Genomic DNA, 27,951 nt, shown 5'->3' with positions numbered 1-27,951 from the left:
CCGGAGAACTTCCACAGCTACGATGGTGAAACAGGTCAGTGCGTCTTCAGGGAACTTCATTGTCGGTAAAAGCAAAGCTGTGCCTGCGAGCCTTAACCGGACACTCACAGTGCAACTCACACACGACGTGCCACAAGATGGAGACGTCGGACTGTAAAATGCAGCATTTAGATTACACATTGTTTTTTTATGCTGCAAACTTGAAGTGCATGAAGTACAATGCACATGCTGCCAACGTCATTTCCATAATGCTCAGGAAATATTCGCTCTCTATTCGTAAAGTGCTTGTGTTTGTTTTGTTTCAGAGCTCTGCCCCGATGACAAGGAGTGAGCAGCAATAAAAAAAAAGATGGATAAACAGCAACATAAGTATTAAGCAAAATATGTATAATGTAGTAGTTCTGTTTTGATTTAATTATATAGGTTATGAATGCTACTGCAGTTCAATTGATTAATGTTGTTGCATATATACATATAGACTTATCAAAACCTATAGCAGATGTCTGTCTTACAACAATGCAGCCATTACATAACTTGTAATGTTTTTCAAATTAAAACTCAGATGAATTATTATTAACTGTGTATATCCTATGATTCACTGAAAACAAGAATATGAAACAAAAAATATGAAAATAATGGCAGAGCATGTTGTGTACATGCTCTCTGTGAAATTACACAAACATATCAGACAGTCATACTGGTGGGTATATTTTGTGATTGCAAAACAACAAAAAGCTCATTTAAGTGGACATGTCCAGCGCTACAAGGCACTGGACACCCAACCCAAGCATTTAGATTATTTAGATCCATAGATTCAGATATAGTAGACGGTAAGTACAGGTTTGAGAAGTGTCTTAGAAGCCAGCATCCCATGTCCATGTCGTTAAGTCACCAGCCGGCTGTAATGGCTCCCCAGGCCGGTTTGAATGTTCTCCATCTTGCATGACCTGCTGCTGTCTCTCCGCCCGCTGGTTCTTGTGCTCTGTGTTTCGGAGCTGCTCTTTGCTCGGGCCGGTCGCCGACATCTGAGCAGTGCTGCCACCTGCTTCTGGCACTGAGAGGAGGCAAAGTAATACAGGACTGGATCCAAACAGCAGCTGAGGCTTCCTGCACACATGGAGAGCAGGTAGGCTTGATAGGAGCCGTCACTGGACATGTGGGACAGCTGAACATAGTGAACCATCAGGATGATGTTGGTGGGGGTGAAGCAGACCACAAACACCACCAGCACCACCGCGGCCATCACCACGGCTCGAGTCTTCCGGAAGCGGTTCTCGACGTTGGCCGCTGCCAGAGCCTGAATAATACGGACATAGCAAACGGCAGTGAAGACTAGAGGGATGAAGAAGAAGACTGAGGAGTAGATGGGGAAGAAGTACAGATAGTAAGCTTGTAGTTGTTCCACATCCTGCACAACATGGCAGGTGGTGATGCCCAAGTCTGACAAATAGAGGGTTTGCCCAGAGATGAGGAGAGGGGCGACTCCCCCGAGGGCCAACAGCCACATGGCAGCACACACAGCGCAGGCTGTCTGAGGGCTGCGCCACGTCAGGGAGTTCATGGGGTAAACCACCGCCAGGAAACGGTCAATGCTGATACACGTCATGAGCAGCACTGAGCAGTACATGTTGCAGTAGAAAGCTGCAGTGACAACTCTGCACATGACAGAGCCGTAGATCCAGTTGTTGCCGAGGTAATGGTAGGCAATCTTGAAGGGAAGCAGGAGGCCGAACAGCAGGTCCGCACAGGCCAGGTTCAGCATGTAAATCACCGCCGGCTTTCTGGGACGGACGTGGTGCATGAACATCACCAAGGCAACAAGGTTGAGGGGCACACTGACTATGAAGACAAGGGTGTAAACGGTCGGGACAAAGCTCGTTGCCAGGCGACCCTGGAGGAAATCCTTAGTGTCCTCTGAGACATAATAGTGCTTCTGGGGATGGCGGTGTGGACTGTGTTTTTTCACCGGCTCCTGCTGCGACCCCGAGCCGGACCCCTCGTCATCCCTCCAACTGTCTAACTCAGACAGGTCAACGTAGTCGACAGGCTCATCTGTGACTGTTTTAAAGTGACCAGAGAAAGTCCGCAGGAAGGGCGTCGAGCCTGAAGAGAGAAAGGAAACATACTTTCATGGGATGCTTTCTTTGCAGTTTTCCATTCTGACTTATTACGCAGATACAGCACTCGGGCTTTTTAAAGGGTTAAGTTACCCAGTTTTTACTTCCACTTTTGTCTAGTGGTATCTAGACATGCAGGTTAGTTTCTTTTGTATGCCTTTGAATGTGAAAGGTCTCCGTTGCTCTGGATAATCTACAGTAGTTTATTTTTTTAACTTTAAGATAAATCCATAAATAATTGAGAAACAGTGTTGTTTTGTCATTTGGGTAACAGGTCTCTTTAAAAGAAATATATACAAAGAAAAATATATGATGAAGCACTACGCATCTGTAACATGATCAAATCAGCAGTTATTGAATGGAGTATTTTAGAATCAATCTTCTTATTTTAAAAGAGGTCCAGAAGATGTTTTAGTGAGCCATTCATAATCTTCCACGACCAGTGGTATTGGAAGAACTATTTAGATAATGTCCTTCAGTGAAAACTGTAAAACCGCATTGTAAAAATACTCGATGACAATTAAAAGTCTTGCTCAAAAGTATTTGCCTACTTATATAAGGTATTATCAGCAACAGTAACTTAGCTTTCAAAAATGTAATGTAGTAACTGTATTAAATCATATTAATAACAAGCATCTTTACTTACACGTACAGTAGCATATAACTGAGAAAATATAGGCCTAATTAGTTATTTTCTACCACTGTACGTGGTCTGTTGTGTCGACAACCAGATTATTTGATAATAGTTCTAAAATAAAAAATGTAATCATGTTTTAGGGTTCTCTTGCACCCTCATTCAGTAAACAAGTTGCCACATTACTTTCAGCATTTGTAAAACCCAGGAGAGTACAAGTCTGTAGTCTTACACAATTATACCAAATTCAGTGATGAACTATCAGAGTTCTACATAGTTTATGGTTTATAAAGCTACTTACCATTTTGGGAGGCGAGTGCTGAGCTCTGGAGGGAAAACAACACCAACAACGCTATTGACAGGTGAACCATGGCTTCACTGTATTTCTCCAGAAATCCAACGCCTGCGAGTGGGTTGAAATTATTGGTTCGTCTGAAGAGAGTCCAACATGTTATTGCAGACTTGATCATACTCCGCCTCCCCCTCACTGCACATCTCCTCCCCATTACAGTGAAACGATGTGTACCAGGTCTTCAGACAGATTTGTCTGTGCACTTCATGCACATTTGTCTTCAAAGTGGAAGGCTGGCAGATGTTACAACTGAGAAAGTAGTTTTTTAATAAATAATACTGATAATATGACTAAAACACAACAAAAAAAAAATACTAAATGTAGACATGTGTAATTTATTATGCACATTGCGCAAACATTATAAATCACTTATATACTGATAATACATCAGTTGTAGCTTTTAAAATGTTCAGATGTTTTATTAATTGAAACATGTTTTCTTAATTAAAAAGGCACTGGTGAACTACAGTATTGGAAAGTTGCTCCCGAGCTTCATTACTGAACTAATAGTTGTTTTAACGTACAAGTTCACACTTAGTGAGTTTCCTAGCGTTTACATACAAAACATGAATATTATTACAATTTCATTCTTAAAAAATACACATTTACAATTACCACATGGAAACATACAAAGTGGATACATTTAGTTGAACAACATTTAATTTAGGTGTGATTCATGAAATTATAATAAAATAAAAACACTGTCCTGCACCATCTGGTGTTTGTGGACTAAATCAATTTTATTTAACAAACTTTGTATTGTCAGAAGGCACAAACACTTTCCACTTCCTCTCTTGCTGCGTTCTCCCTCTTGTTCTTCAACTTCTCATTTTCCATAGAATTTTTTGTTTAGGAGGAAGATGAGTAAATTAACGTTGACTTTGGCTTTGTCAAACATCTTCATGACAGCCACGCCTTCATACTGCAGCTGAAGGAGGTCCTGGACACATAATACAAATGGATGCAATTAGAACAAGCTTTTTATTTATAGAGAGGAGGTGCTGGTTTTGCATATGTTCATGGTGCTAGATTACATATTTGTAATACTGTCCTTTGCAAAACATTTACTGAAAACATATTTTAAACACTTAGTGGCCTTGACTTTACAGCATGGTCTAATCCACCCACACACACACACACACACACACAAACACATTGTTCATAACTAATATTTGTTCATGCTCGATACAAAAAGACATGCAGAGAATGAATTAGAACAAATTTGTCAATTACTGTAGTCTTTATTGGAAAATGTTTTTTTATTTCTGTGATATGTCATCAAGGTTTAATGGTGTATAGTGAGCTGCTTTCTGTTGGGAAATGTTTACCTGGAAATGAAGCTGGACTTTTTCCATTTCAACTCCCATAAACTTTGCCTTCACCTCAAAATCCCCAACTTCCTCACTGGGCGAAATGTCAAACATGACATTTTTGAACCTGAAAGAAGAGAAAGAGGCAATAACATGAGATTAATGACAAAAAAAAGTGACAGCACAAAACCATTTGCCCTATTATTGCAGTAATACAAAATGTATTGTAGTACTTGAAGGAACTGTTCATACAACTCAAATCAGCTTAAATTTGATTGGATGATTTCATTGGTCTGTTTGTAGTAAATAATGAAAAATAAATGTACATTTATGTTTTACATATTTAGGAATTCAGTTTAACATTTCAACTCAGAAGACCAATAACTAGCATGGTAATGGTTTTGATAACTGATGAGGCCTAAAGAAAGATGTTATCTCACTGAGCAATACCTCCAATAACAAATCTGACAAGGTACATCCTATGTTTTGGTATCAAAAAACATGTCATAGATTTGATCATCTGCACTGCCATCAAAAGTCTCTACAAGTCACAGCCCAACATAAACGTCATTATAGGTGGTTTAGATGTTAGTGAAAACCTCAAATCTGACCAGTGGTAAAGAGTAACATTACATTCTGTACCCAGCGCTTTTTGATAGCCGTCAAAGTAGTGACAACTCAACTCACTGGTTTGTCTGAAGTCCTTCTATTTCCAGGATTACTCCCTTCTCATGGAGCCTGGCTGCAGTGTACTTCAGAGACGGTGGCTTCCACTTCTTACTGCCCTTATTTTCTCCTTTGCTGTCCAATTTTATTGATCTGCGTGAATTCCTGGACCAAGAAAACAGTTTAAAAAACTCTTGTTGCATGCATCAAACCCTCCACATAACACAAATAAAAGAAAGTTATTATTATTATTATTAACGCATTGAGAAGAAATATTGTGAAAGACTTTTCATCGATAAAAGGTTAAAGCAAAGCAAAAGTTACAACTCACTTCCGGTTCAGGTTGTCCAGGCAGGTCTTGATGTACGTATCATAATAGTTCATCTGATCCTGGTAGAAGGTTGTCTTTGAGTTGAGAGCCGTCAGTGTCTGCTGGAGCTTCACAAGCTCGGCCTTCCTTCTCTGTCTGTAGCGCCTTTGGTAGCGGATGTCCTGTCAATGCATTAACAACCTCAGAAGCTGAACAGGCCCAACAATACATTGGAGACATGCATCGTCCTATGTGAATGGAGAGCTGCTTACGTACCTTAGATATGTCGTTGACAAGGTCCTGGTAATTGTTGCTGACAGTGAGAAAGCCAGCCTGCTCCAGGTTACGGAGGTTCCTCAGGATCTTCCTCTTCTTCTGCTCTAGAGGTAGTTGGCTGTCCTCCAGTACTGCCTGGCTGCTCTTCAGACCTTCTGGTGTCAGAGCGTCCTGGACTGCCCGTCGATCTACAATCTTAGTATGCTCCGACTCCTTCAGGAGAAAAGTCGTATAAGAAGTGCAGAAAACTGTAAGAACTCAACAAAAACATCAACGCATACATTCATTTCACAAGAAATGGCTGTTGGGTATATACGGTATGGGTGACAAAAAAACAAGATGGAAGAAAATATCACCTGTGCGACAGTAGCTGGGGTCTCAAGAATTGCAGGTAAGGTCACTCCATGTTGAATCCGAACCACATCCACAATAAGCTTTTTTGTCCTGATACACAAACACAGAATTAAAAAATCATGAAGAGCTGGACGGGGTTGTTTCATTTAATTTGTAAGTAATGTCCCCTAAACCAAACACTATATGAAGCTGTTGTCATTAGATGGCACAAAAAACTCTATTTCACTGACTTGATTTCAAAAACATGTTGGAAAAGTGTTGTATCCAGACACGTAACATGTCTGATGCCTTAAATACAGTAGTTTTCACTGCAGAATTGAACCGTCATTCCCCATAAACCGTCACGCAGAGGAAGACTCTCTCCTCTGTGTATCCAGACGGATACATGCTTATAGGCAAGATAACTGACCACCAAACCTCTTCCTTTTTGACAGGAAATGATAGAAGAGCAGGAAAGACAACAAAGACACACTACTGAGTGATACACAAAAACAGTGTCAAGAAGGGTTGCGTACAGTGCATCACACGGCGTTCATAGTAATCCAAAACTATGCATTGACGACTTCTGGGTACTGTGTGTGATTCAGGGTAATGGTTTTAAATATACATCACAATCTGGATTATGGCACTTGATACTTATAGATCATCATAACATTTTGTCTCAGCATCCTCTCACAATAAACATACTTTGTCATTAGAGACTTTACATCTTTGTCATCTCCTTCCAGTAGCTCCAACTTGCTGGTTAGGGTGAGAGAGATCTCGGTCTTGGCCAACTGGCTCAGAGCACTCTCTCTGTTCAAGTCATTCGACTCTACCGCTCCTTCACCTGAAATAAAACAGCACAACGTGTAAAATTGGTAAATGCACCAAAGACAACTGCACATGACAGAGCCGTAGATCTATATAAATAAATGTATGACCCTAACCCCCGTACCGAGCAACGTCTCTACATCAGGGACATCTCCGAGGTCCTGCAGCAGCTCATGCAGCAAGTCATTGTGGTCAGGGGAGATGGCCTCCAGATGTTCCAAAAGCAGCTGAACAAATACAGATGTGATTAGTCCTGTAAGTCTAAATGAATAATATTTATTGTGTAACTTATTACAGAAAAATATGATTACTCAATGAATGAACTTTGGTAAACGTATTCATGGAGAAACAACAGAACACTTTTATGAGTGAGAGATGGAAATGTTTGAAAGGAAATACAAGTTAAGTCTACTTTCTCTTACTAAATGTAAACACACACAACATTAAAATAATACTGTACAAATGTGACATTGACTGACAGAAAGAATAAATCTTTTTTTAAATTAGGATGAATCATAAGCCAGTGCATGTAAGCACTTCATAACACTGCATGTTTTCGATTAAGTCTTGAATGAAGACCTGAGGTAAGTTCATATCTGGTCTAAAGAATGATAGTCATTTTGCTTGCGTTTACCGAGTGGGTATTGATGATCTCATCAATTGATATGTAGATTATAGGCTTGCTTAAAGTCACCATGTCTGAGTATTCATCAATATTAAACTTCTCTTCAGGTTCAGGGACATCACATGCTGACTGGAAAAATTGCCTGAAAGAAAAAATAATAAAATTGCAGTAGTTAGTGGTTATAGGTCTGAAATCCTGACAGATAATGGCCAGCATTACTGACTTTAAAAAAATGTGCCTGTTACTTTTTAAACTCGGGTACATTGCTCATGCTAACTTGTGTCCAGAAAATGGACAACGGTTTATGACGATTTCCAGTAAACTATAATCTGAGGGAAATAACTGCAAACATATGTACTGGCACAGCCCTAATTTGTGAGTTTGTACTGATGTTCAGCAAGATTAAAAAACCCTAGGACGGATAAATCATCTTCAGAACATTGTTACCACCTAAATAACCACACAATATTAATATCTCCTTTCGTACCTAAACTTCTCATATGTCTGAGATATGTAGTTGTTCATTGGCGTCATATGTGCATTCTCGCCCTCAAACAGCTTATTGGCAGCAGCATGCTGAAGCATCTTTGCCACAGATCCCAGGTTACGACGTTGGTCTACGTGGAGCTGCCCTCCGGCTGACATGTCGATGATGTCGAAGCCATCCGGGGCCACGATGGCTGGGTTCATGTAGCGGTAGTAAAGCAGGTTTCCTACAATCTGTCATGAAAAGAAGAGAAAGCATGATTAACACCTTTTGCTAAATTCAATTGCACTTACCTCCACATGCTCACTATAATAAAGCATTCAGAGTGGGCCGTGTGAGCAGAATTCTAACAAACTGCTATGAATAATAAACTAATATATATATATATATATATATATATATATATATATATATATATATATATATATATATATATATATACATATACATCCAAATGTATATGTACACAGGCTTCTACCTTCATCAGCTCATCCTCTGAGGCATCTGGAAACTTTTCATGGAGGCTTTTCTTCAGAACCTTTGCAATGTATCTCATGCCATAACTACATGCAAAACAAAAAGCATTGATGGGAAGTCAAACACAAAGCAACATGCATTCACATACTAATGGAGAAATTATATTTAAAAAAGCTCATGACAGCTCATGACCATATTGAAGGATTTTAGTTTCTCTATATTTGTATACTTATATTTATAGCATTAGCACCATCTAGTGGGATATAGAGTTCTCAGAATTGTTAGTTGTTTTTGTGATTTCTTAAATTAAAGAAATAATGAAAAGAATAGTATTTATGTCCCAATAATAATAATAATAATAATAATGATGATAATAAAAAACGGTGTTACTTGGGTGTGGCTGAGCACAAAGCAGAGTTGTGTTTTTGTGTTTGAGCAACTAACCAGATGACTGCTTGCTCCAAAGCGATGGTTATCTAGTAATGACCATGTCCCAACATGCAGCTGAAACCTTAACAACCAGAGTGGCAAATGGCACTGCAAAGCATATCATCATAACTTGTCTAGCCTTATTTTAGTCACATATTCTCATCTCAAAAATACCGTAACAAAATAGGAGAGAAAAAGACTCAACAGCAGGACGAAAATAGATTTTAAATCATGGAACGACAAAGAACTATTTTCAGTATCCTTTCCACTTCTTCCACCACCTAAACTTGCCATATGATTTAAGAATCCAACTGCACTTTGAAAGCATGCACCATGACTTGTTGAAACAATACTGTGGCAGAATACTTCTGGTAGCATTACATATAATGGCATCCAGTACAACACAACAACAAATGATGGCCTTAAGAGTTGAAATAACACCTCTTACAGTCTCAAAACATATTCAAGTTTGTAATTTGTACATAGGTCATATTAATTGAATTGCACCGTGTTACACTGCATCATACTGTGACACGTTATGTTACGCAACCTTGTCAACAGAAAGAAAAGTCTTGGATAACTTTGTTAGAACACTTTCAATGACAAACGTCAATAACACATCTTATAGATTATTCCTTATCATGTTATTATGTGGTTTAAAAAAAGCTTTAAAGTCCTTTAAAGATTCAACAAAATCATGCTAACCAATATACTCAGGCATTGACAAGCAGTACTGTCACAGAGGATAAGACGACATTGACACGTAACAGCTCCTAAAACTTACGGGATATTATCCAGTGAGGACACAATGGAGTTCAAGACCTTATCTGTGGCAGACCGTAGCGCCAGACTGGATGCCTCAAGCCTGTTGCGTACCTCCTCATGTGACATGGCCTGCTCTGGAGTCACTTCATAAGGCAGCTTGCTGAAGGAAGAAAACAGCAGGCATGTGTAAGGCTCATTGTCTTCAGTTTTCATGGTGGGTAAGTTGTCTAGCTTCACGCTAAGAATTCTGTATTTTTTACATTACTACAAAATAATATCTAAAGCATACCATAAACCTTATACATTGATTGATTTGCTACCATATGTTTAATGACATCAGAGATAAACAATAACACATTTAAAAAAAATAAACTCTACACTTAAATGCTTTGGAAAGCATGAGCAGTGATTCAATGTATACGAGAGTTCTAGATAATGGGATACAACATGCAAAATAACAAAACTGACTACTGGGCACATCATGTACCCCTAACGACAATATAAATAGTAAACCTTGGGACATACCGATGGACAAACTCCCTGCCAGCAATATTTTCTCCCACTGTATTTTCACCCACCTGGCCTCTCCAGTAGCCGTCTCCAGCTGGTTGACCCAGGCTTTATACACATCCACTGGGTTGGTGTTGATGCCTAAACTCTTGTCCTCAATAATGTCTTTGACCACTGGAGCCAGGAGTTGCCTGAGTGTGTTGTGGCCACGTGCACCTCTGTTAAAGCTCACTACCATCTTGATGACTGTTGGGTTGCCAGTCACAATGTCCTGGATCTGGTCCACCTTTGAACTGAGAAACATGGAGAGGATGGTACAGTACTGTACACCGAACAACAAACAAAACTTGCACATGTTTGTTTTGCGAATTCTAAACTTTTCAAAGGGGCCCTTATGTATTCGTAATACAATAGGATTATAGTGATTTAAGATTAGCTGCAGTTCTCACTTGATCTCCTCTTCCAGAGCCGTCTTGAAGAGTTTGAAGAGCAGGTATTCTTCCCTCTGGTTAGAGGCGTAGTTGTACAAGGTGAAGACCACAGTGTCCATAAACTTAGTGGATTTGTTTTGGGGCATCTGGAAGATCAGTTTGGCCAGGTAGTGTGGATTGGTCTAAATGGGAAGGAAAGGAAATGTGTATGTATAAGTATGAATATCTTATACATACACTTTTAAGTAGGGTAGCTAGATGAATGTTGTAGTTAAGGCATATTTTTTGTTTTACCTGCAGCAGGTAAAAGAGATGTTGGTAGGCCTCCAGTTTCCTTCTTTTGCCTTTACTTAGACCCTTGATACCCAATCTGTCTCCTGTAGTCAAGTCCTCTTTACTCTCTTTATTTTTCTTGTTCTTCATTTTCTTATTATGGGACACAACATCCTTTTTCAAAGAGAAACACAAAATGAGTTAAGCAGGACAGAAAAAGGATACCATTAAAGAAGCTATACATTATGTCAATCAACAAAAACATCACCGTATACCTATCTTTCCTTGTACACATAAAAGCAAGGCGTGCTGACCTGCAGAGTGATCCTGTTCTTCACCAGAAGTCCAATCTTTATGTCCATCAGGTTCAAGTCTTTCTCCATCTGCTGATTGGAGCGAATATTGGTGACCACTTCTTCCCGAAGTCGTGTCACTTCCTGCTCTTCCTGAAGGTCCAGGGCGCTCTGCTCCAACAAGTGGACAAACTTGCGCACCACAGACAGAGGAGGATCCTTGGCCCCAGCTAAGATTTGTCATTTAGGAACATCAGTAAAAGCAAGCCACACACACACACACACACACACACACACACACACACACACACACAATGTAAAAATATTGATATTATATCAATAAAGCATAAATATAGTGTACAATGCCTTTTTGACTTACTTAGGGTTCTATAGTCATCTCTTGCTTTGTTGGCCTTTAGAAAAGCCTGGATTTTCACAATTTCTTTTTCCTAAACACAGAACAATGAGTCTTATACAACATGGAACAATCGACACAAATCCAAAGATTTTTTTTTCTCATGATGTGGATTTATGGTGTTACTCACATGATCTTTAAAGAACTGCAGCCTCTGGTTGTATTTACGCTTGGCTTTCCACATCTTTGCCACAGACTGGATCTAAAAACATCAGTGGGTATGTCAGGTATTTGATACTGTAGCTATGTTATTAATAGCACATGCAAATTAATTTCATCCCAGCTATAATGGTTAATTAGTTTGTGGCTGATGATTTCCAGAGATTGGTGATAAAGCTCTCACTTATGAGAAATGGGTGCATAGCTTTAGAGTTGTCAAGTCATTCAATAAGTATACTTTTTAATAGATTATTTTATCAAAATGAACAAAATGTATCACCTTGACAATCGAAGCAACATTTTTCTGAAGCAAATTTATCCTGTCTTTGTACATTTTCCTTTGTTTGTAACCTTTCCAGCAGGCCTGTAAAAAAAGAAAAACGCATTACTAAAAACTTAAGTGCATGCAAGTTGAGTGTTTTACATCAGTGACAGCACAGCACATTATTAAACTTGGGTGGTTGATAAATCTCCAGGTGTTTGAAGAGTCACTGCTTTAATTAAATTGTATCTATATTTATGGACATCTCTATTGATTTATGACTGTTCCAATAGCTTAGAACTGCATCATGGATCATTAAAGTTGATCTGATTTCTGACATTATAGTGGAGCTGCACACTACCTGCAATTTGACGACATGCGGTTCTTGCTGGCATAGATACTCCATTCTCTGGGCATGCTTTTTCCTGACCAGGTAACCTCTGATCCTCGCCTGCAGCTGGATCACTAAGGGTTCATTGGCCATCCATAACTGTCCCCTGTTGTATTCGGCAGTCAAACAGCTGACAACACTCTAAAAAAAAGAAGAAAGAAGTCATGTTTTGAAGATTTTCAGAATAAGAAAGAAAACGTCCCAGTGTGAATGTTATCAAACAAATTAATAGTGCAATTTAAAAAATATTATGTCTGAATCCATTGTTAAATCAAGAAGGAAAGCAATCCCATCATTGGGATGCAAGCATGTTAACACAACATTACATAATGGAGTAGTACAGCAGGGGGTACCTGGATTTCCTCTTTGCGGAGCTGGCCACCATTGTGTTCAAATCCTTCAGGCTCCTCCCAGATGCCCTGTCCAGTCTCCAGGTTATAGTAGTAATCATATCTGTCCTTAAAGCAATGTTTCACCCACACACTATCAGTGCTACCTGAAGAGAAGAAGAGAGTTTCCCTTTAGATCCAGTGAATGTCGTATTAATACCCAAATCTGAAAATCAGGTGACTTCTCACTGTGTAGGCATTCATTTCTGAAACACTAAGCTTTCTTTCTTGTGGTTCTTGTGCAGTAAGTTACCATTAGTGGCACCGCTCGCTTGTCTCTGTGCCAGTTCAGCCTGGTATGTGTCAGCACATTCAGGGAGCACCGCTCTCAGTCCTGCACTGGGAACTTGCAAAGCCTGCAGTGTATTCTGAGAGTCCTCCCGGGCCACTGTCCTGTTAATATCAGCGACCGCTTCAGCCACTAACAACGGAAACAAGATTAATCCAAAGAAGCAGTCGTTAGGTTAAATATGAAAACAACACAGTAACCGCAAAGTAAAATTTGGTAAGTGAGTAAGGGATAATCCATAACAGCCAAAAACACATCAGTCATCTATATTACAATACCTATCTAATCAAACAGGGGGATATACTCTTCTAAAAAAATAGTTCAACCATTATTGTATCTATTCCTTTTGCTATGAAAAGCTTTCAGTGTTAACATTTTATAAAGAATGAATGTGAAATAATGTGTACCAAAGAACATAGTCATTGAGCGATAAACATCAAATGATGTGTCATCATTTCAATGTCAAACATCCATAAATGACCGATAGGTTTGACATATGGCAGAGCAGTTCTGAGAGAAAATATCTGGAGCAAAGAAAATAAAGTGTCAGTCTGTCTCAGTATCACAGCAAAAACAATCCTGATACTGGTGCCAACATATCAGCAATGTATCACTAATGATGATGCCATGATTCATGGCAATAACGATCAAATCTGTTACATGCCTTCATGTGATCAAAATGTCTTTAAATGAATGTTGTGCTGGCACACTATCTACTTTGCAATAAAGGACATTTGACTAGATCAGCAGGTAGACGGAGCTGTAGCTGAGTATTCATTTAGAACAATAATGAGCTATGTTAGAGTTGTGTGGTGATCTGAAAAGGATGCTCATCCTCTGGACAATCACAATCTTGTGTGAGTGGTTCAGATGCTGTTTGGATGAGTGAATACAAACTCTGGGTACATACATGTGAGAGCCTCCTCTTCATCCTGGTTGGCTGTGTGTATGGCCTCTTGGATTTGGTCCAACCACAGCACTGCAGACTCATCTCCAGAAGTCTACAATCAGGGGAATACACAAGGTCATTTCTATTCTTTTCAGATGAAAGAGACAAAACTACACCTCGGACTCACAAGGGATTGTTCATACACAGGCGCACAATACTCACTTGATATCAAATTACAATTGTTTCCAAACCATTTGTCAAAACATTTGATGTCCAAGGTAAGAAAGTATTGGAGTAAGTGCTTTATGCACAATCAAGTTAGGAGGTAAGATCCAAGGAAAACATTTTGATTGTTGACAAGTTACACCACAAATATGTCCTCGCCCAGACTTACAGACCCTGACAATCTAACATCACAACAACCACAAAGAATGTTTATTCAGCCTGACTTTTGTACTTCTTCACAGGCTAATTTTAGAGAACTCTGGTGGGGCCTGGGGTGTAACCCTGACAACAGGTCTAACAGGAAGGAAGTCCCCATGAAAACACAGCCGACTAAAAGCAACTTTTTTGTTTATAATCAGCATCCTACCAATTATTTCCCAGCCAACTCATCATGTATTGTGAGAGGGTTGCAAGGTCAGCCTGGCTGCCAATAGTAAATAATAAAAAAAATACACAGACATCAATCTACTTGTGTCATAAGTCCAAAACAGGAAAATAAAATGGTGTAATTGCTGTATAAACATAATAATGTTGGATAAATAGCATACATTTTCATGCCAAAGCATACATCATCTTTTAAAGTAGTGATTCCTCAAATACACAACCAGGATGACCAACACTACAGTCACCCTCGAAATCAACTTCAATACCAAAACCCCTTAATAACTGAAACTACAATAAAATACTTATTGTAACAGTAATCAGTGGGATTTGTTTGTGGATCGCAGCTTTTGAAACTATCAAGGACCGTCTTCACACCCCAGTGAGTCAGTGGGCAGTTACTGACACGGGCAGAAGGGAATTCAGTTTCAAAGGCTGGACAGGAAATGTGCTCACTGCACCGTACAAACAGGCGAGCGCCCCACATACAGTACACAAGCAGGAAGCCAGGCTTGAGAACACACCATTATAAGTTCTACTGTTGCGCCGAAGAGATGCAAAACAGCAAATGTCACCGGTGGAGAACTCCTACATTTACTGGAAAGAAGCAACAACGAGCACGGTGAAGACAAGAAAGCTTCAAATCTCTGGCATATAGACGAGAGAGAGTGAGTAATGGCCGACCTTGTGCCAGGACTACTCATTTGTTTAATGGCTGTGCAAACCATTCAGCATGACGGTAAGTTTATTAAAAGAATTTACCAAAAAGATATGTATATAAATTTTAAACTGGGGTGCAATATTAAATATTTATACTTGAAACATTCAACTGGTTAAGAGCTCAATTCCCAAATCAAAGTAACAACAAAGAAGTTTAACTATTTTAGTACAGTTATCAATACAATCCAAAATTTAAATCCTGACAAAATTGTATGATAGAAATGTTTATTTTCTTTGCAAAAACAGATAGATATAACTAGAAAGTTTTCAAATTAACGCTTGACAACAACAGATAGCATGAGTAACTATAACGTATGTTTTAATGTAGTTTTAAATGTACTTTTATTTTAAAATTTGAGTTGCTCCACAACCATTACATTGATTTTCTATCCATTTATAGGAAATAGAACCCGGACCCAAACCATTATTCCACCTGGTGCAATACCAAAAACCTTCAAGGGGAGGGAGTACAAACTTAACCACACCAACCAGCTGCCAGCCCTACATCCCAGCACAAACCCTCAGCTGGATGTGAACTTGGAGGACCCAGTGACCGCCTTTATCAGAGGGGTCCTCAGTACCAAGGTCATTCCTTCATCATACGTCCTGGCCATGCTGGTGGGTGTCCCCTCCAACGCCTACATTCTGACCTTCCTCAGACTCAGAGCGAAGTCCTTGTCCACATTAGTTCTATACCTGAACCTGGCCCTGTCCGACCTGCTGCTGCTGCTGTCCCTGGCGCTGCGTGTTCACTACCACTTCAACGGGAACAACTGGATATTTGGGGAAATCTCCTGCCGGCTTATCACAGCCTTGTTTTATGGTAATGTTTATAGTTCAGCACAAACTATAGCATGCATCAGTCTAAAGCGCTACCTGGCTGTGGTCCGGCCGTTTTTGTACAGGCGGTTGGCTAAGACTACCATGGCAGTGTGGACGTGCTTGGTTGTATGGTTCCTGTTCGGGGCTGCGATTGTGCCCGAGCTCCTAGTCAGGCAGAGCTACCAGGTCATCCAGCTGGGGGTAACCACCTGCCATGATGTACTTCCCCTCGAAGAAAAGTCACATTCCTTGCTGGTACCATACAGGCTGATGCTGATTTGTCTGGGTTTCATTGTGCCCTTTCTGATTTGTATCTATGCCCATGTGGCAGTGGTATACCACCTCGGGCAATCTCGTTGTGACTGGAAACCATTCATAAGGGTCAGCACTCTAGTTTTCATCATCTTCGTGGTGTGTTTCTTGCCTAGCGGCATCCTGCATATCGCCCACTACATCCGCCTGTTTTCCAGTGGGGACGACAGACTGTATGGATACTACAGAGTAGCGGTGTGTCTCTGCTGCTTCCACAGTTGTCTGGATCCCTTCCTGTGTATCCTCATTTCCAAGATGGGAGCCTCAGAACTACAGTTTATCTCCCTCCGCGGGATATCTCAGAGGCCGACGTGAGCCTTGATGTGTGCACAGAAAAAGCTTCTCCTTGCTGGACCATTGTTGTGAACCAGCAGGGAAGCACAAACCCAGAAACCAAGATGATGAAGTCAAGACACTGAATTCAACAGGGCAATACTGTAATCTCTGTTGGGTCTAAAACACTAATATTTGTGAAGTTTTAGGAATATTAGGATCAGGAAGGGAACATTTACACTGTGAATCCAATACAAGCCTATTGTGTCAACACAGCTAAATCCCAAATTGGGTGCTTGATGACACACAATTGTCAACAATAATCTTTTCTCTTTGCCATGTTAAAAGATCAACATTTAGCTATTCACATTCATAATGATGCAGAAATGAAAATTGGAGCCATGTCAGGGAAGAAAGGCTGCTGTGCAAATCCAACAAAACTAATGATTAGAAGGAGATTAGGTTATGAAATGTAATGACACCACCGGTTTATCCAGTCATAAAGGCTTTTTTTATGTTATATTTTGCACTTTGAGGAAATAGGAGGAGGAACAACACCTTATTTTTCAATGAATGTTATATACATTAACCGAAAAATAGTCACAATACCTGGCAGAGGAGCTGCTTGGTATATTGCAGGACATCATGGTAGTGTTTGGCTGTGGCTGGGTTCACCCCTGTCAACTTGGCTGTAGGGAGGAGCAGAGCTGCAAGCGTCTGTTGATAATCCCCTGAGTTAAGTGCCTCATTGATCTCAGCTAAAGCCATGATGCCTAGAAGTACAAGACAAAAAAGCATTTGATATTTGATCAGTCAATGCGTTTCATTTATTGTGCGTTTAAAAAAAGAATTCTAATTGTAGGATCACAGACAAAATAAAATAATTTCCAAGGTTTGAAACTGCTGCCTTATAAGTCATTGAATGTCCACAAGCTACACCACTTAAAACACAAGAAAGAGCAATACTTTCTTACGTTCATGCTCCTCGTGGACTTGCACGTTGACACCGTCGATGCATTTTTGAACATCATTCCAGGTGAGAAACTCTTGGCCCTTGGCAAGAGCCTCGCCTCGCAGTTTGATAAGCGTGTCAGCATACCTGAGGGAGAGGGCCATGAAGAAGGTCAACAAAGTTTCACACATCAGCCCATCCTTGTGTTGGCAAAGTTACAGTGAAGAGAGACCTACTCGGGAGTGCAGTAATGTGCAACCTGAAGACATTATGCCTGTGATCTTTTCATCAAAATAATTGTATTCTACTAAAACCATCCTGCATCAGCATCATTTAACTTCAGTGAGTGCCACAGGAACAACAAAACAGTTGATTGCTACCAACGTTATTAAACCTGAAGGCAGGGCGATTACAGATCTAACGTGACAGAACAACTCAGACATCCTACCTGTTAAGGTTGTCTTGATCCATGTTGGTGAAGCCCAGGGGAGAGTCTATCAGCTGCTCAATCACAGCCTGGGGGTCTTTGGTGTCCAGCACCTCATTCAGCACTGCTACAGCTGACAGCATTTCCACAGCTACACTCAACTCCTCGTGGCTCAAGCCAGACTAATAAACATAAAAGGTCTGAATCACAAGCATGAAGTGGCATTTAACTACAGTATACATATTGCACTGACCTACACTATATGAAAGAGTCAAAATTGTAAACATGATGTCTCACCCGTCCCCCTTGTAGCTGTAAACTAAAAAGCTCAATCTGATAGAGGTTGGCCGCACTTTGGTAGACAATAGGCAGTTGTGCCTCCGGGTTCATCAGCTCCTCCACCGTCACCACTGCATTGCCAAGACGAATGGCTGTATTGATCACTGCAACTGCCTCGAGTTCTGGGCAAGAAAAAGATCACAGATAGTCATGTCTTGCAGATAACTCAAGGCAACACATCCTTGCTTTACAATTACTCATTTTAAAGATTCATCATGAGCTGAACTCTGCATTGGGACGTGACACGTGTGCTTTGAGAAGCTTGCTAATGAGTACATATGTGATCATCAACTGACCAGTACTTGTGTTAAACATCTACAGTTAGCAACAATAGTTGATTACTTCGTTTCTCTGCCTCAGCAAAGTCATTGCAAGAGCTGACAAGTCTCTGAATCTCCTCTTTGTCCACCATCACAGCCCTCCCTCCATCCTGCAAACAAAAGGTTAGAGTTCACGAGACATACCACCAAGATCACATGTTATTCAGCATGTTTAGAAGCAGGCGCGTGGAGGGCAACGTGTCTGGTGCTGTCCATTCCAAATGAAGTTATGGGGACTGATTTATGTTGTGGATGAGCTTTTTCTTAATAGCACAATGTCTTCACTCTCTACTCACTGAGTAGCGAAAGCAGCACAACAGCTACAGTCTTTCACCAGTGTCTACACTACATCTGTTCAGCCAATGAAGTGTGTGTTCACAGAAGGATCTAAAAAACAAGAAGCCGGTCTGCTTTGTCAGATGGACAAATAGAAAACAGAAAAAGAAAACACTGCAAATGTGTATGATCTGTTCCTATCCCACACACCTCTTTAAACACCGTCCTCCAACATAGTAAATAGTAACCTCACCCCCCCAACACACACAGACACAAATTAACAAACAAGCTTTGACTCAGTCAGTATACCTTGGATTTATGTTGGCAGTGGGTGGTAAAATGTTCCAGGTACCAGCAGCAGTTTGACTCCTGAACACCGAGCAGGCCCAGAGCTTCAAGCCTCAGTGCGGCCAACAGAGCGGTCTCATCCTGGGTCGACGCCGCTTGATTCACTTGCCTTACTGCTGCCTGGACTAGACAGGAAAAACAGGACGGATGTAACTAAGGATCATTTGTTTCTTTTACTGAAACAAACCAATTTTATGGAATCTTTTTAATATTAACTGCAGATATGCTACTGTGTATTCAGGTCAGAGTTCTCTGATGCCCTGTGTTCATAGGCACCCAACGCTACAATTACTTTTTTTCTTACAAAAAGGAATGTAGTCATGGTACTCGATGGAAGAAAATTGTCATGTGGGAGGGAAGTCCTTACTGTTGACAAAGTCAATGCAGCCCTGGATCTCCTGGTGAGTCAGCAGCTCCTCATAAACATCTCGTTCTTCAGTAGCAATCGATGAGCGCTGATTGAGGGGGAAATATAAATATATATGAGATATATTTCACATAGCATTTAATTTTTCTATGGTCACATTCATACTGATGAATTGTTGCCTTCACATTTCAGCTATTAAGTGAAAATGGATGGCTCTTGTTTGTACAGTATTCGTAAAGAGAATGGGAGGCGAGATGCCGGATGGTCGGGAGGGTTTGTGTTTGGTGAAGTACAGCTGACACTGCAGCCACTGGAATGTGCTGGCAAGGCCTATAGAGTGAGTAAGTGCAGGCATCCCCTTTCACAGCTCAGTGTAGTTATCTCTTCAGTCGTTATAGTCGTCAATACTAGCTAGACACTGCAGTCAGAAAAATAGGTTCAGAGCAACAGTTTCAAGTATTTGCATTACTCAATTGGTCTCAATGTTTAATATTCTTTGAATTTGTAATTTCGATTCAGTGACACCTTTTTCCGAGACAGAAGGCTAAACACAAACAACAGTTTGTGGTCAACCTGAATGCATCACTACACACAGTTAGACCAGACACCCTGTTATGGGGTAAATACAGACGTGACAATGCATACAGTAGTGGTGATGGCAATTTAATTTCATGGTACTGTCGTTTAAATGGCATTTATGTAACTGAATATCTGACCAGTCCGAAAAACAAGTGAAAAGAGAGCGATAGGAGCAAGAGAGAAACTTCAGTAAACAAAGTGTGTAACAAAGACGGTGAAAGTTTAATCAACCCTTCTGTAGAAGGAACGTAGACAATTACCAAACATTTATACAAATGATGACGCTAAAACACTAGTGGTCACTGGCCTCTCACCCTTCCTGAGGACTGATCCTGCTTACGAGCCTTGGTCTGGCTCAGTGTGTCTTGGTAGTCTTGGGCCAGAACTTCCTGGTTATTCCTCAGCATTGCGTTTGGATTATTCAGGGCTCCCATCGTCACAGACGTCTCACCTCTCTCAACCGCTTCATTGATGGCAATCACAGCAGCATGCACTAAGGACAACAGTGTGTGAACATTTCAATGCTGGCCAAAAGGACATTAGCAAACAACACAACACGATTCAGAGATTTAGTTAGAACGTCAGAGGACTTACAGGCAGCTTCATCCACTGAGAGCTCATTGGCCAAGATTCCTCCAATCTTACTGAAAGCTGGCATTTGAATGCCATACTTCTCTAGCTCACTCCTCATGTTACTGATCTCTTCCTCTAGAACACAGATATACACCGGTTGCAGGGGTTATTGTGGTGTCATCAAGCAACACTGAAATATACATATATTATATAATTTAATTATTATCATTCTCTCTGCTTTGGCATAATCATAACTCTCAAAACACTTTCATTCTAAATGTAGATTTTCTGAGGACCTGGATAACTATGACCTGTTCATAACTGTGCTCACTATGTATATCTTCAAACACACGTTTTTCACCAAGATCAATTAAAGTTAGTTCAAATTGAAAAATGACAATCCAATGTTAAGAGCGTTGAAGCTTAGTCATTCAGTGTCATTGAATGGCTGCAGGGGATATTTTGATGATCTGAAATGTTGGATAATTAAAAAAAATCTAAATACAAATAGTCATAAAATGGTACATGCTTGAGAGAACATGATACCATTATTTTTGTGTTTTTTAATTAAATCCCAACATGACTAGTTAATAAAATGACCTCCCTACACAAAGAGGATTCTCGTTAAATGAATACAGAACAGTATTTCAAAAAGCCCTAAGGAAACAGCTATCCTTCATTTTAAAAGCAATTAATAACGGTTGTTCCTTCTATTGTTTAAAGAGGTGCATTTTATGCTAAATCATTTCTGAGTTATATTGCTCAGTTTCAGGAGAAGCCAATTTCCACTTGTGTTACCTGTGAAGGCCACTTTTCCCAGCAGGTCCTGGATCTGTGGTGCAATGCCCAGTTTGTAAAGGTACAAGCTGAAATAAACGATAAGATTTAGATTGTGTGTGTATATATATATATATATATATATATATATATATATATATATATATATATATATATATATATATGAGAGAGAGAGAGAGAGAGAGAGACACACAGAAAGACAGACATCATAAAACAAAGTTCTGGACACTTTTCCTTCATGATTGTTGCTCCTGCTGGCCTTTCATTTCAGCCTGTCACACTTACACCACAGGGGGGTAGTGTTGGCTCACATTACAAAACGAACTTCCTGACAGCAACCAGCCAGCTCAGGTCACCAATAAGCATTGAGATCAACAGGCAGGTGGCTGGAAACTTCATAAAACTTTAATTTTCCCGTGAGCACCTGATAAGTGGAAATGAATTATAAATAATTAGGGCAGGTCTGGCATTAGCACCCCCCCCCCGAATAGAACAGTTGTAGTAGCTGGTTATTCGGCCTTTAAGTCAGTGTCTGAACATGAACATGTCCCGTCCTTGGGACACAGTGGGCTTTAGACAACTATCTAAACTCTGCTTAAAAAGGTAATGTTTTAACAAACAGGGCGCTGATTCAGTCTAAAATACAAACACAGTAACAGCCGACTGGGATTATTGAAGGTGGCCGATTACAAGTCACAGGGGTTACTGACAATCAGCTGACTAGCTTGGAGCAACTAGCTCTCTCCAGACGGTGGATCCCCCTTGTTTATTTACATGATTTCCTTCTCATTTTAGACAACAAACTACTCTACCCCTTCATCATGTTTTAAAATCTACTTGTACACTTTTTTTCCCCCATTACATTGCGTTTCCTTTCAATTTTCAGGGAGCATCCGCTGCTTTGCCTCCATGTGTTTGTACCCAGGGAAGCAGAGTATTCAGTGGGTCCCTGTGGGACCTAAGCTGGACTTGCAGGAAGGAAAAGCACGTGTGTGCATAAGGAGGGAAGGAAACCAATTCTCTCAGGACCTGCCTGAAACACCACAACAGAGAAAACAATCCTAGCAGCTGACATAACCACTCCCTTAATCTGTGTCTGGCTGACTGGATGGGTCAGATAGATAAAATTGACCCTTCAGTTCATTCAAAGTCATCTCAATAAAAAAGGCGAGGCCCTGAAGTTGTTATTCTCCAGCCACCAAAGTTTTTTTTTGTTACAGTATTACAACATTTTTCACAAACACAAAACCATGACAAATAATTTAGGAACTGAAAGCATGTGAATGTGCAACAATGCAGCGACATCTGCCTCCAGCTAAACACATGGTACTGTACAATATAGCCTTGGCCTACTTAAATCATAAAAAAGGTCTGTGACAAGAACCATCTCTGCCTAACCAGAGTAGAAATAACATTTTCCAGTTCCTGTTTTATTTCACTCACTAAGTTCTTGACATATACATACATTAGAGGTTGAACCTAATGGGAACAAAAAGAGGTCATGCCTGAACCCCACAGAGTAATACAAATATTTCAGTGTAAGCAGTCTCAGACATTTGTCCTCCTACATACAAGCTGTCCTTAATTTCTGTAACTTTAATACACTGCAGAGTAGAAACTAAAATAACTATTCAAACCAAAGTGCATGACAATGTTTTTCATAACCACGACTTAAAGTAAATAAATCAAAATTAGACAGTCAGCGGAGTACAGACCATATACAGACAAATGCCATGCTTGCTAAATCTCATCTGTTGCAATCACTGTTTTTATGAATTCTTGTATTCTTACCTCAGAGCGTGAATGCAGTATACCACCTTGGGCATGTTTTTGCGATCGTAAACGTCTGTTGTTTCAGGATAGAATATCTGAAAGCAGATACCACCAGATAGATTAGTCACTCTTTTATCAGTGACACAATATCCATAACAATGTTTTCTTTACATTGTAACCTGGAGATGCATAAGAAGTTAAAACACCTGTACAATATAATTCAATTCCAGGCAACTTCACTACAATAAATGCTAACTTTGCAAAGCACATCCTTCTCAATACCGGCATAATTTCTAATAGCCTGATGGTTATGAGCTTCACAGACGTGGCGTTTGTTGCAGTGTTGTTGTGTTGTATAGGTGTTCATGGTACAGGTTGGTTTTATTTCCAAACAGGTATCTTACAGATATTGACTTAATGCCTACAACTTGGCGAGTCTTTACAAACAAATATGTCACATATACAAATATCAAATATAAGGAGGCCCCGGTTTCATAAACACTGGGTTTTCATCATGTAATACTCTCAACATAATGATTTTGCTCAAAAACATGAATGGATATAGAAAATCTCCAGACTAGGTGACGTTATTAGGAGTGAACATTGCAAATTAAATTACTTTAAAATGTATCCCAAAGGGCAGCACAGAGAAAAATGGGTATCATTTTTACCTAATTTTAATTACCAGGATACACGTCAGTGAAGTCTTTTGTGTCATCTCATAAAAGATGCAATGAGGTTACTACTGTTCGGCGACATCTGCCACACCTTCATTAGAATTTCATCTGTTATTGTTTACATTCTTAAAAGCTGCATGAATTGTGTGAGTGCAGTATGTGAATCATGTCAGAGATGAAATCATTAACATTTTCCCGTAAAATCTTAATTTATCATACCTTTTGTAATTGTATCATATAAAAACAGGTTGTCGCAGAAGCGTACACACGATGTGGATAAAGTTTGTTTTAACTGATTTTACTTTAAATGACTAAAAGCCTTATATGACAGTCATACTGTAGTTCTAGGAGGGATTCTGCGATATATGAGCGATAAAATATTATGGTATTATTAGGATTATGTGCGAATAAACATATGACAAAGTTAAGGAACGCCGATTCTGAAATTTCTATTGAAAAGCATCACAAAGTCTGTTTGTTTGTAGGATGGGATTGTGGAAGAGCCAATAATACAGTTACAGTGGTTAAATTACACTACATTAAACTACATTATATTATCAGATAAAAAAAAAATGTAATCTGCTGCAAATAAATTAAACAACTAAACACAAACAAGTCAAGTCTTGGGCAGTTAAGTGTCCCTTACTTAAACACAACTCATGTATTTAATAAACACATTAATTGGCATTCAAACATCACATGCTGTTGTGCTGATGAGGGCTTTTGCATCAACATGAGTCATGCCATTTTCTCAGTCCAGCTTGTTTACCGAATGTATTATTTCATCCTGAATGGCATCCCACAGTGATCCAGTGATATTTTTTACTGAGCAAAGACTGTTTTGTATAAGCTTTATTTCAAATGAGAGACATTATTTATCAGTGTGATGACTCAAATGGGTGTGTATATGGAACATGTTTGTTTGCATGTTTGTAAAACAGAGAGGATGCGTCTGCATTACCGATGGCTGTGCAAGCTCCTTACCTTGGGGAGACCGACTGACTCCATGGCTCTGAGCCACTGCACTGTGTTGTCAGTGTGTCTGAAGTGCAGCCCTTTGGTCTGAAGATAAAACAGGAGCACAGACATATTAATGGACCATATGAGCAAGTGCAGAGAAACTGTTCAAAACATTACCACTGCAATCTGAAAAACAGTGGTAAAAGGATTGTTATGGCGTACAAACATAATGCTGCATTATAGTAAAAGCAAGCTCCTCATCGATGGCCTTAAAGCACGCACAACAGCTGAGCGGGTCCGATAACTAAAAACCTCATGCCGACTCCTTAACTTATCTACCATCTAATAGTCTGATACGGTTTGTTTGCCATTTGTCAGAGAAAAACGCAAGCTCAAAGTCAGGCTAAAGATCTCGCTCATACACTTTTGTAGCTCAAACAATTGCCTGCCATTTGTATCCCTTTCCTATGTGGAACTGTGTACAACGGTCAGGAAATGTCCAAAAACAAACCTTCTACTGCTATGATGTAAACTAGTGAAACACAATGTAGTGCAACTATGACCTTACCTGAAGATGGCTGGATACAAATGTAAAAGAATGGAGGTGTACCTTATAGCGGGCCTGATCTCTGTCGTAGATCCTTTTCTCAGACACCATTTTCGGGGCAAAAAAGTTGGCTAGTTTGCCAAGGTAGACACCATTCCTCAGTCCCTCCTCCAGTTCTGTGGTAAGGGGCAAGTCCTCCTCTAGGCAGGCCTCCATCCACCTGAGAGTACACAAATACTGATATCAGAGCAGGCAGGGGATTTTCTCTCTTGCAACCAAACTGACCTCAGTAATAACAATCTCAAACGGGGGTTTTCACTAACAATTAACTTACTATCAAATGTCTAAAAACATTACTAATTACGCAAGGTAACGTTAATGTTATGAAGCTGAGAAGTCAATGACATTATCTCAAACTATCACGTAACTACGTAACTAGCTGAGGTAAATATAAATAAAAGATGAAGACACTAGTCTCGGGAAGTACAGTAAGAGCTCAACTCATCCAAGTGGCTGGCAAAATGTCCAGTTACATTTCCATGAGAATGTCTGGCTTCTCTGGAATACTAAGCAGCTTGCTATAGTTACATTCAGAGTATAAACAAACATATTTCCACTCTATTTACCCTGCCACCTGAGATGTACTACAGAGTGCAGTGCAATTTATGAGGCGGCTGAATGCCTGCATATAGTGAGCAAGTCAATATTGGTTTTTCCTACACCTGCTGAGCAAAAACTGAAGACAGTGGGGCAGAGAACATACCAATTTATATAAGAACAACAAACAACAATGTCTTGCTTCCTTTGATATATAATATATACTGTTGGACAGTATAAATAGGATTTGATTTTAAAGTTAAGAAATATACCACCTTTAAATTAATTTCTACCAGATTATCTCAAATCTATAGACATGTTGGCCACTGGCTAACAGAGGCAGTGAATTTGTTAAAATGTTTGTGTAAATAACAACAAGAGCATTTCAGCTTTAGCGTGGCTATATTGAAGTTAAATGTTTTGAGTTAAACAGAGCAACGAAGTAGTCTGTAGGCCAGTGAGAACTGAGCATTGTTACAGCACCCACACTGAGCCCAGCATGCTTTAGGAAGGGGGCTGTGGACAGACTTACAGTTTGAGCTTTGGGACCACGTAAAGGTTAAAGGTTAGGCTTGCTTGTCAGGTTAAAGAGGTAAACAGTGAGCGAGATGTCCAATACCAATGAGTTTCACTTCTGCAGGACAACAATGTGTTTTCATGAGAAGTGGTAGAAGCAAATAGATAGAGAGAATATTCATCTCGTTTTAAAAATAATGTTGACCTTCTTTCAAACTGATCTTAATCTTTCTTTTAAAAAGGTTCAAGAGCGGCTTCAGAGCAGTCTCTGCCAGACTATTCCCAGAGAAATCCATTCCAAAGAGCTAGTGAATCATTTGTGAGCATAGTGAATCATCATAGTCTGAAAATCTTTTCAACATCATCTTACTGCCTGGAAGTGATACCCATTTACCACCATGACTCTCTGTCCTGATAGTTCACCCCCCCCCCCCCCCCCCCCTCCCCCATGTTGTGTTTTTACCTTTTTGCTTATCATCATACAACTAAATATATCCTTTATGCAGTGTACAATGCCCAGTGATTTAGTTTCCTTATGTTTTGTTTATGGCAGGGATCCAGACCCAGATGCCGTTGTATCTGGACCCAGAGCTAAAACGATAGAAAATTGAGAATTATAACATTTTGACAGGGCGCAGATATGTTATTTCGCATGCTGTTCTCCAAAAAGTGAAAAGTGGACAGCGAGACCTGAGCCTTCAACCAAGAATAAACAGACTCTTATATGTCAGTATTCTCAAAGTCAGTTCAAAAACAGTGCATCTCATATGTCCGGAGACCGTGGCACAACTCTTTTGAGCAAACATACCCAATTGCATATGAAATAAAAGGCAAAAAAAATAAACCTAAGAGCCCAATATGATCAGAATCCTGACATAACATTTTTAACTGTCCAACAATGAAACAAGTGGTTTTAATAACCCAAGGTAAAAAGTCCCTGCACACAAATGTCTCATTTAAGAAGAATATAATGGATGTTTTTTGTGTTTGACATCACTTCACCTTGAATTAACTGAATATAAACTGCAGGACAATTCAGTTCAGTTTTCTGAAATTAAAAGTACTTTATTTTAAGATGCACACTTAAAAAAAATGCTTTCTGTTATGCATTATATTTTTAATCCAGTCCTTATTATACTTGAAATGAGAGAAGATAATGTATTTATCATTAGAGTATATACTATTTATAATTCATCCAGTTCAATTTTAAATCTGACAATGAATATTGTTGAGATATTATTCAATTGAACTTT

General features: G+C 39.7%; 3 protein-coding genes across 5 annotated transcripts in view; 1 reads left to right on the top strand and 2 right to left on the bottom strand.

Moving 5' to 3' along the window:
- Positions 1-388: 388 nt before the first annotated feature.
- Positions 389-3,207, bottom strand: f2r (coagulation factor II (thrombin) receptor). The gene is made up of 2 exons (XM_034542664.1): positions 3,053-3,207; positions 389-2,103 (listed from the first exon to the last, which is right to left on the bottom strand). The coding sequence occupies exons 1-2, from the start codon at positions 3,120-3,122 to the stop codon at positions 884-886; spliced, it is 1,290 nt and encodes a 429-aa protein (XP_034398555.1). The 5' UTR covers positions 3,123-3,207; the 3' UTR covers positions 389-883.
- Positions 3,208-3,418: 211 nt separating this feature from the next.
- Positions 3,419-27,951, bottom strand: part of iqgap2 (IQ motif containing GTPase activating protein 2) — a 33,367-nt gene continuing 8,834 nt past the window's right edge. The window contains exons 3-38 of one of the 3 annotated variants that reach the window (XM_034540965.1): positions 25,649-25,805; positions 25,063-25,140; positions 23,420-23,496; positions 21,629-21,696; positions 20,852-20,965; positions 20,572-20,750; positions 19,679-19,766; positions 19,273-19,436; positions 18,710-18,797; positions 18,326-18,489; positions 18,050-18,210; positions 17,624-17,748; positions 17,259-17,422; positions 13,938-14,028; positions 12,992-13,159; positions 12,703-12,845; positions 12,320-12,490; positions 11,977-12,060; positions 11,668-11,739; positions 11,502-11,571; positions 11,144-11,352; positions 10,851-11,003; positions 10,575-10,738; positions 10,194-10,418; positions 9,635-9,775; positions 8,423-8,507; positions 7,945-8,177; positions 7,467-7,599; positions 6,957-7,059; positions 6,707-6,848; positions 6,022-6,109; positions 5,666-5,878; positions 5,411-5,571; positions 5,101-5,244; positions 4,432-4,540; positions 3,419-4,043 (exon numbers count right to left, since the gene is read on the bottom strand). In XM_034540965.1, the coding sequence (XP_034396856.1) occupies positions 3,930-4,043; positions 4,432-4,540; positions 5,101-5,244; positions 5,411-5,571; positions 5,666-5,878; positions 6,022-6,109; positions 6,707-6,848; positions 6,957-7,059; positions 7,467-7,599; positions 7,945-8,177; positions 8,423-8,507; positions 9,635-9,775; positions 10,194-10,418; positions 10,575-10,738; positions 10,851-11,003; positions 11,144-11,352; positions 11,502-11,571; positions 11,668-11,739; positions 11,977-12,060; positions 12,320-12,490; positions 12,703-12,845; positions 12,992-13,159; positions 13,938-14,028; positions 17,259-17,422; positions 17,624-17,748; positions 18,050-18,210; positions 18,326-18,489; positions 18,710-18,797; positions 19,273-19,436; positions 19,679-19,766; positions 20,572-20,750; positions 20,852-20,965; positions 21,629-21,696; positions 23,420-23,496; positions 25,063-25,140; positions 25,649-25,805 (4,843 nt within the window). In that variant the 3' untranslated portion in view covers positions 3,419-3,929. Of the gene's footprint in view, positions 4,044-4,431; positions 4,541-5,100; positions 5,245-5,410; positions 5,572-5,665; positions 5,879-6,021; positions 6,110-6,706; positions 6,849-6,956; positions 7,060-7,466; positions 7,600-7,944; positions 8,178-8,422; positions 8,508-9,634; positions 9,776-10,193; positions 10,419-10,574; positions 10,739-10,850; positions 11,004-11,143; positions 11,353-11,501; positions 11,572-11,667; positions 11,740-11,976; positions 12,061-12,319; positions 12,491-12,702; positions 12,846-12,991; positions 13,160-13,937; positions 14,029-17,258; positions 17,423-17,623; positions 17,749-18,049; positions 18,211-18,325; positions 18,490-18,709; positions 18,798-19,272; positions 19,437-19,678; positions 19,767-20,571; positions 20,751-20,851; positions 20,966-21,628; positions 21,697-23,419; positions 23,497-25,062; positions 25,141-25,648; positions 25,806-27,951 lie in introns of those variants that run through there. The other 2 variants (XM_034540966.1, XM_034540967.1) reach the window with 2 other exon arrangements.
- On the top strand, positions 14,987-17,265 carry f2rl2 (coagulation factor II (thrombin) receptor-like 2). The gene is made up of 2 exons (XM_034540968.1): positions 14,987-15,261; positions 15,643-17,265. The coding sequence occupies exons 1-2, from the start codon at positions 15,198-15,200 to the stop codon at positions 16,689-16,691; spliced, it is 1,113 nt and encodes a 370-aa protein (XP_034396859.1). The 5' UTR covers positions 14,987-15,197; the 3' UTR covers positions 16,692-17,265.

Source organism: Cyclopterus lumpus, chromosome 9, assembly GCF_009769545.1.
Source record: "Cyclopterus lumpus isolate fCycLum1 chromosome 9, fCycLum1.pri, whole genome shotgun sequence".
NCBI lineage: Eukaryota > Metazoa > Chordata > Actinopteri > Perciformes > Cyclopteridae > Cyclopterus > Cyclopterus lumpus.
Note: the sequence above shows the minus strand (reverse complement) of the source record. Positions and strands in the feature narration are given on the sequence as shown.

Excerpts from the sequence above, each read along its gene's own strand:
- f2rl2 (XM_034540968.1), top strand. The coding sequence starts at position 15,198 with ATGGCCGACCTTGTGCCAGGACTACTCATTTGTTTAATGGCTGTGCAA. Across the intron at positions 15,262-15,642 it reads GCAAACCATTCAGCATGACG|GAAATAGAACCCGGACCCAA; the intron begins GTAAGTTTATTA and ends ATCCATTTATAG.
- f2r (XM_034542664.1), bottom strand. The coding sequence starts at position 3,122 with ATGGTTCACCTGTCAATAGCGTTGTTGGTGTTGTTTTCCCTCCAGAGC. Across the intron at positions 2,104-3,052 it reads AGCACTCGCCTCCCAAAATG|GCTCGACGCCCTTCCTGCGG; the intron begins GTAAGTAGCTTT and ends TTCTCTCTTCAG.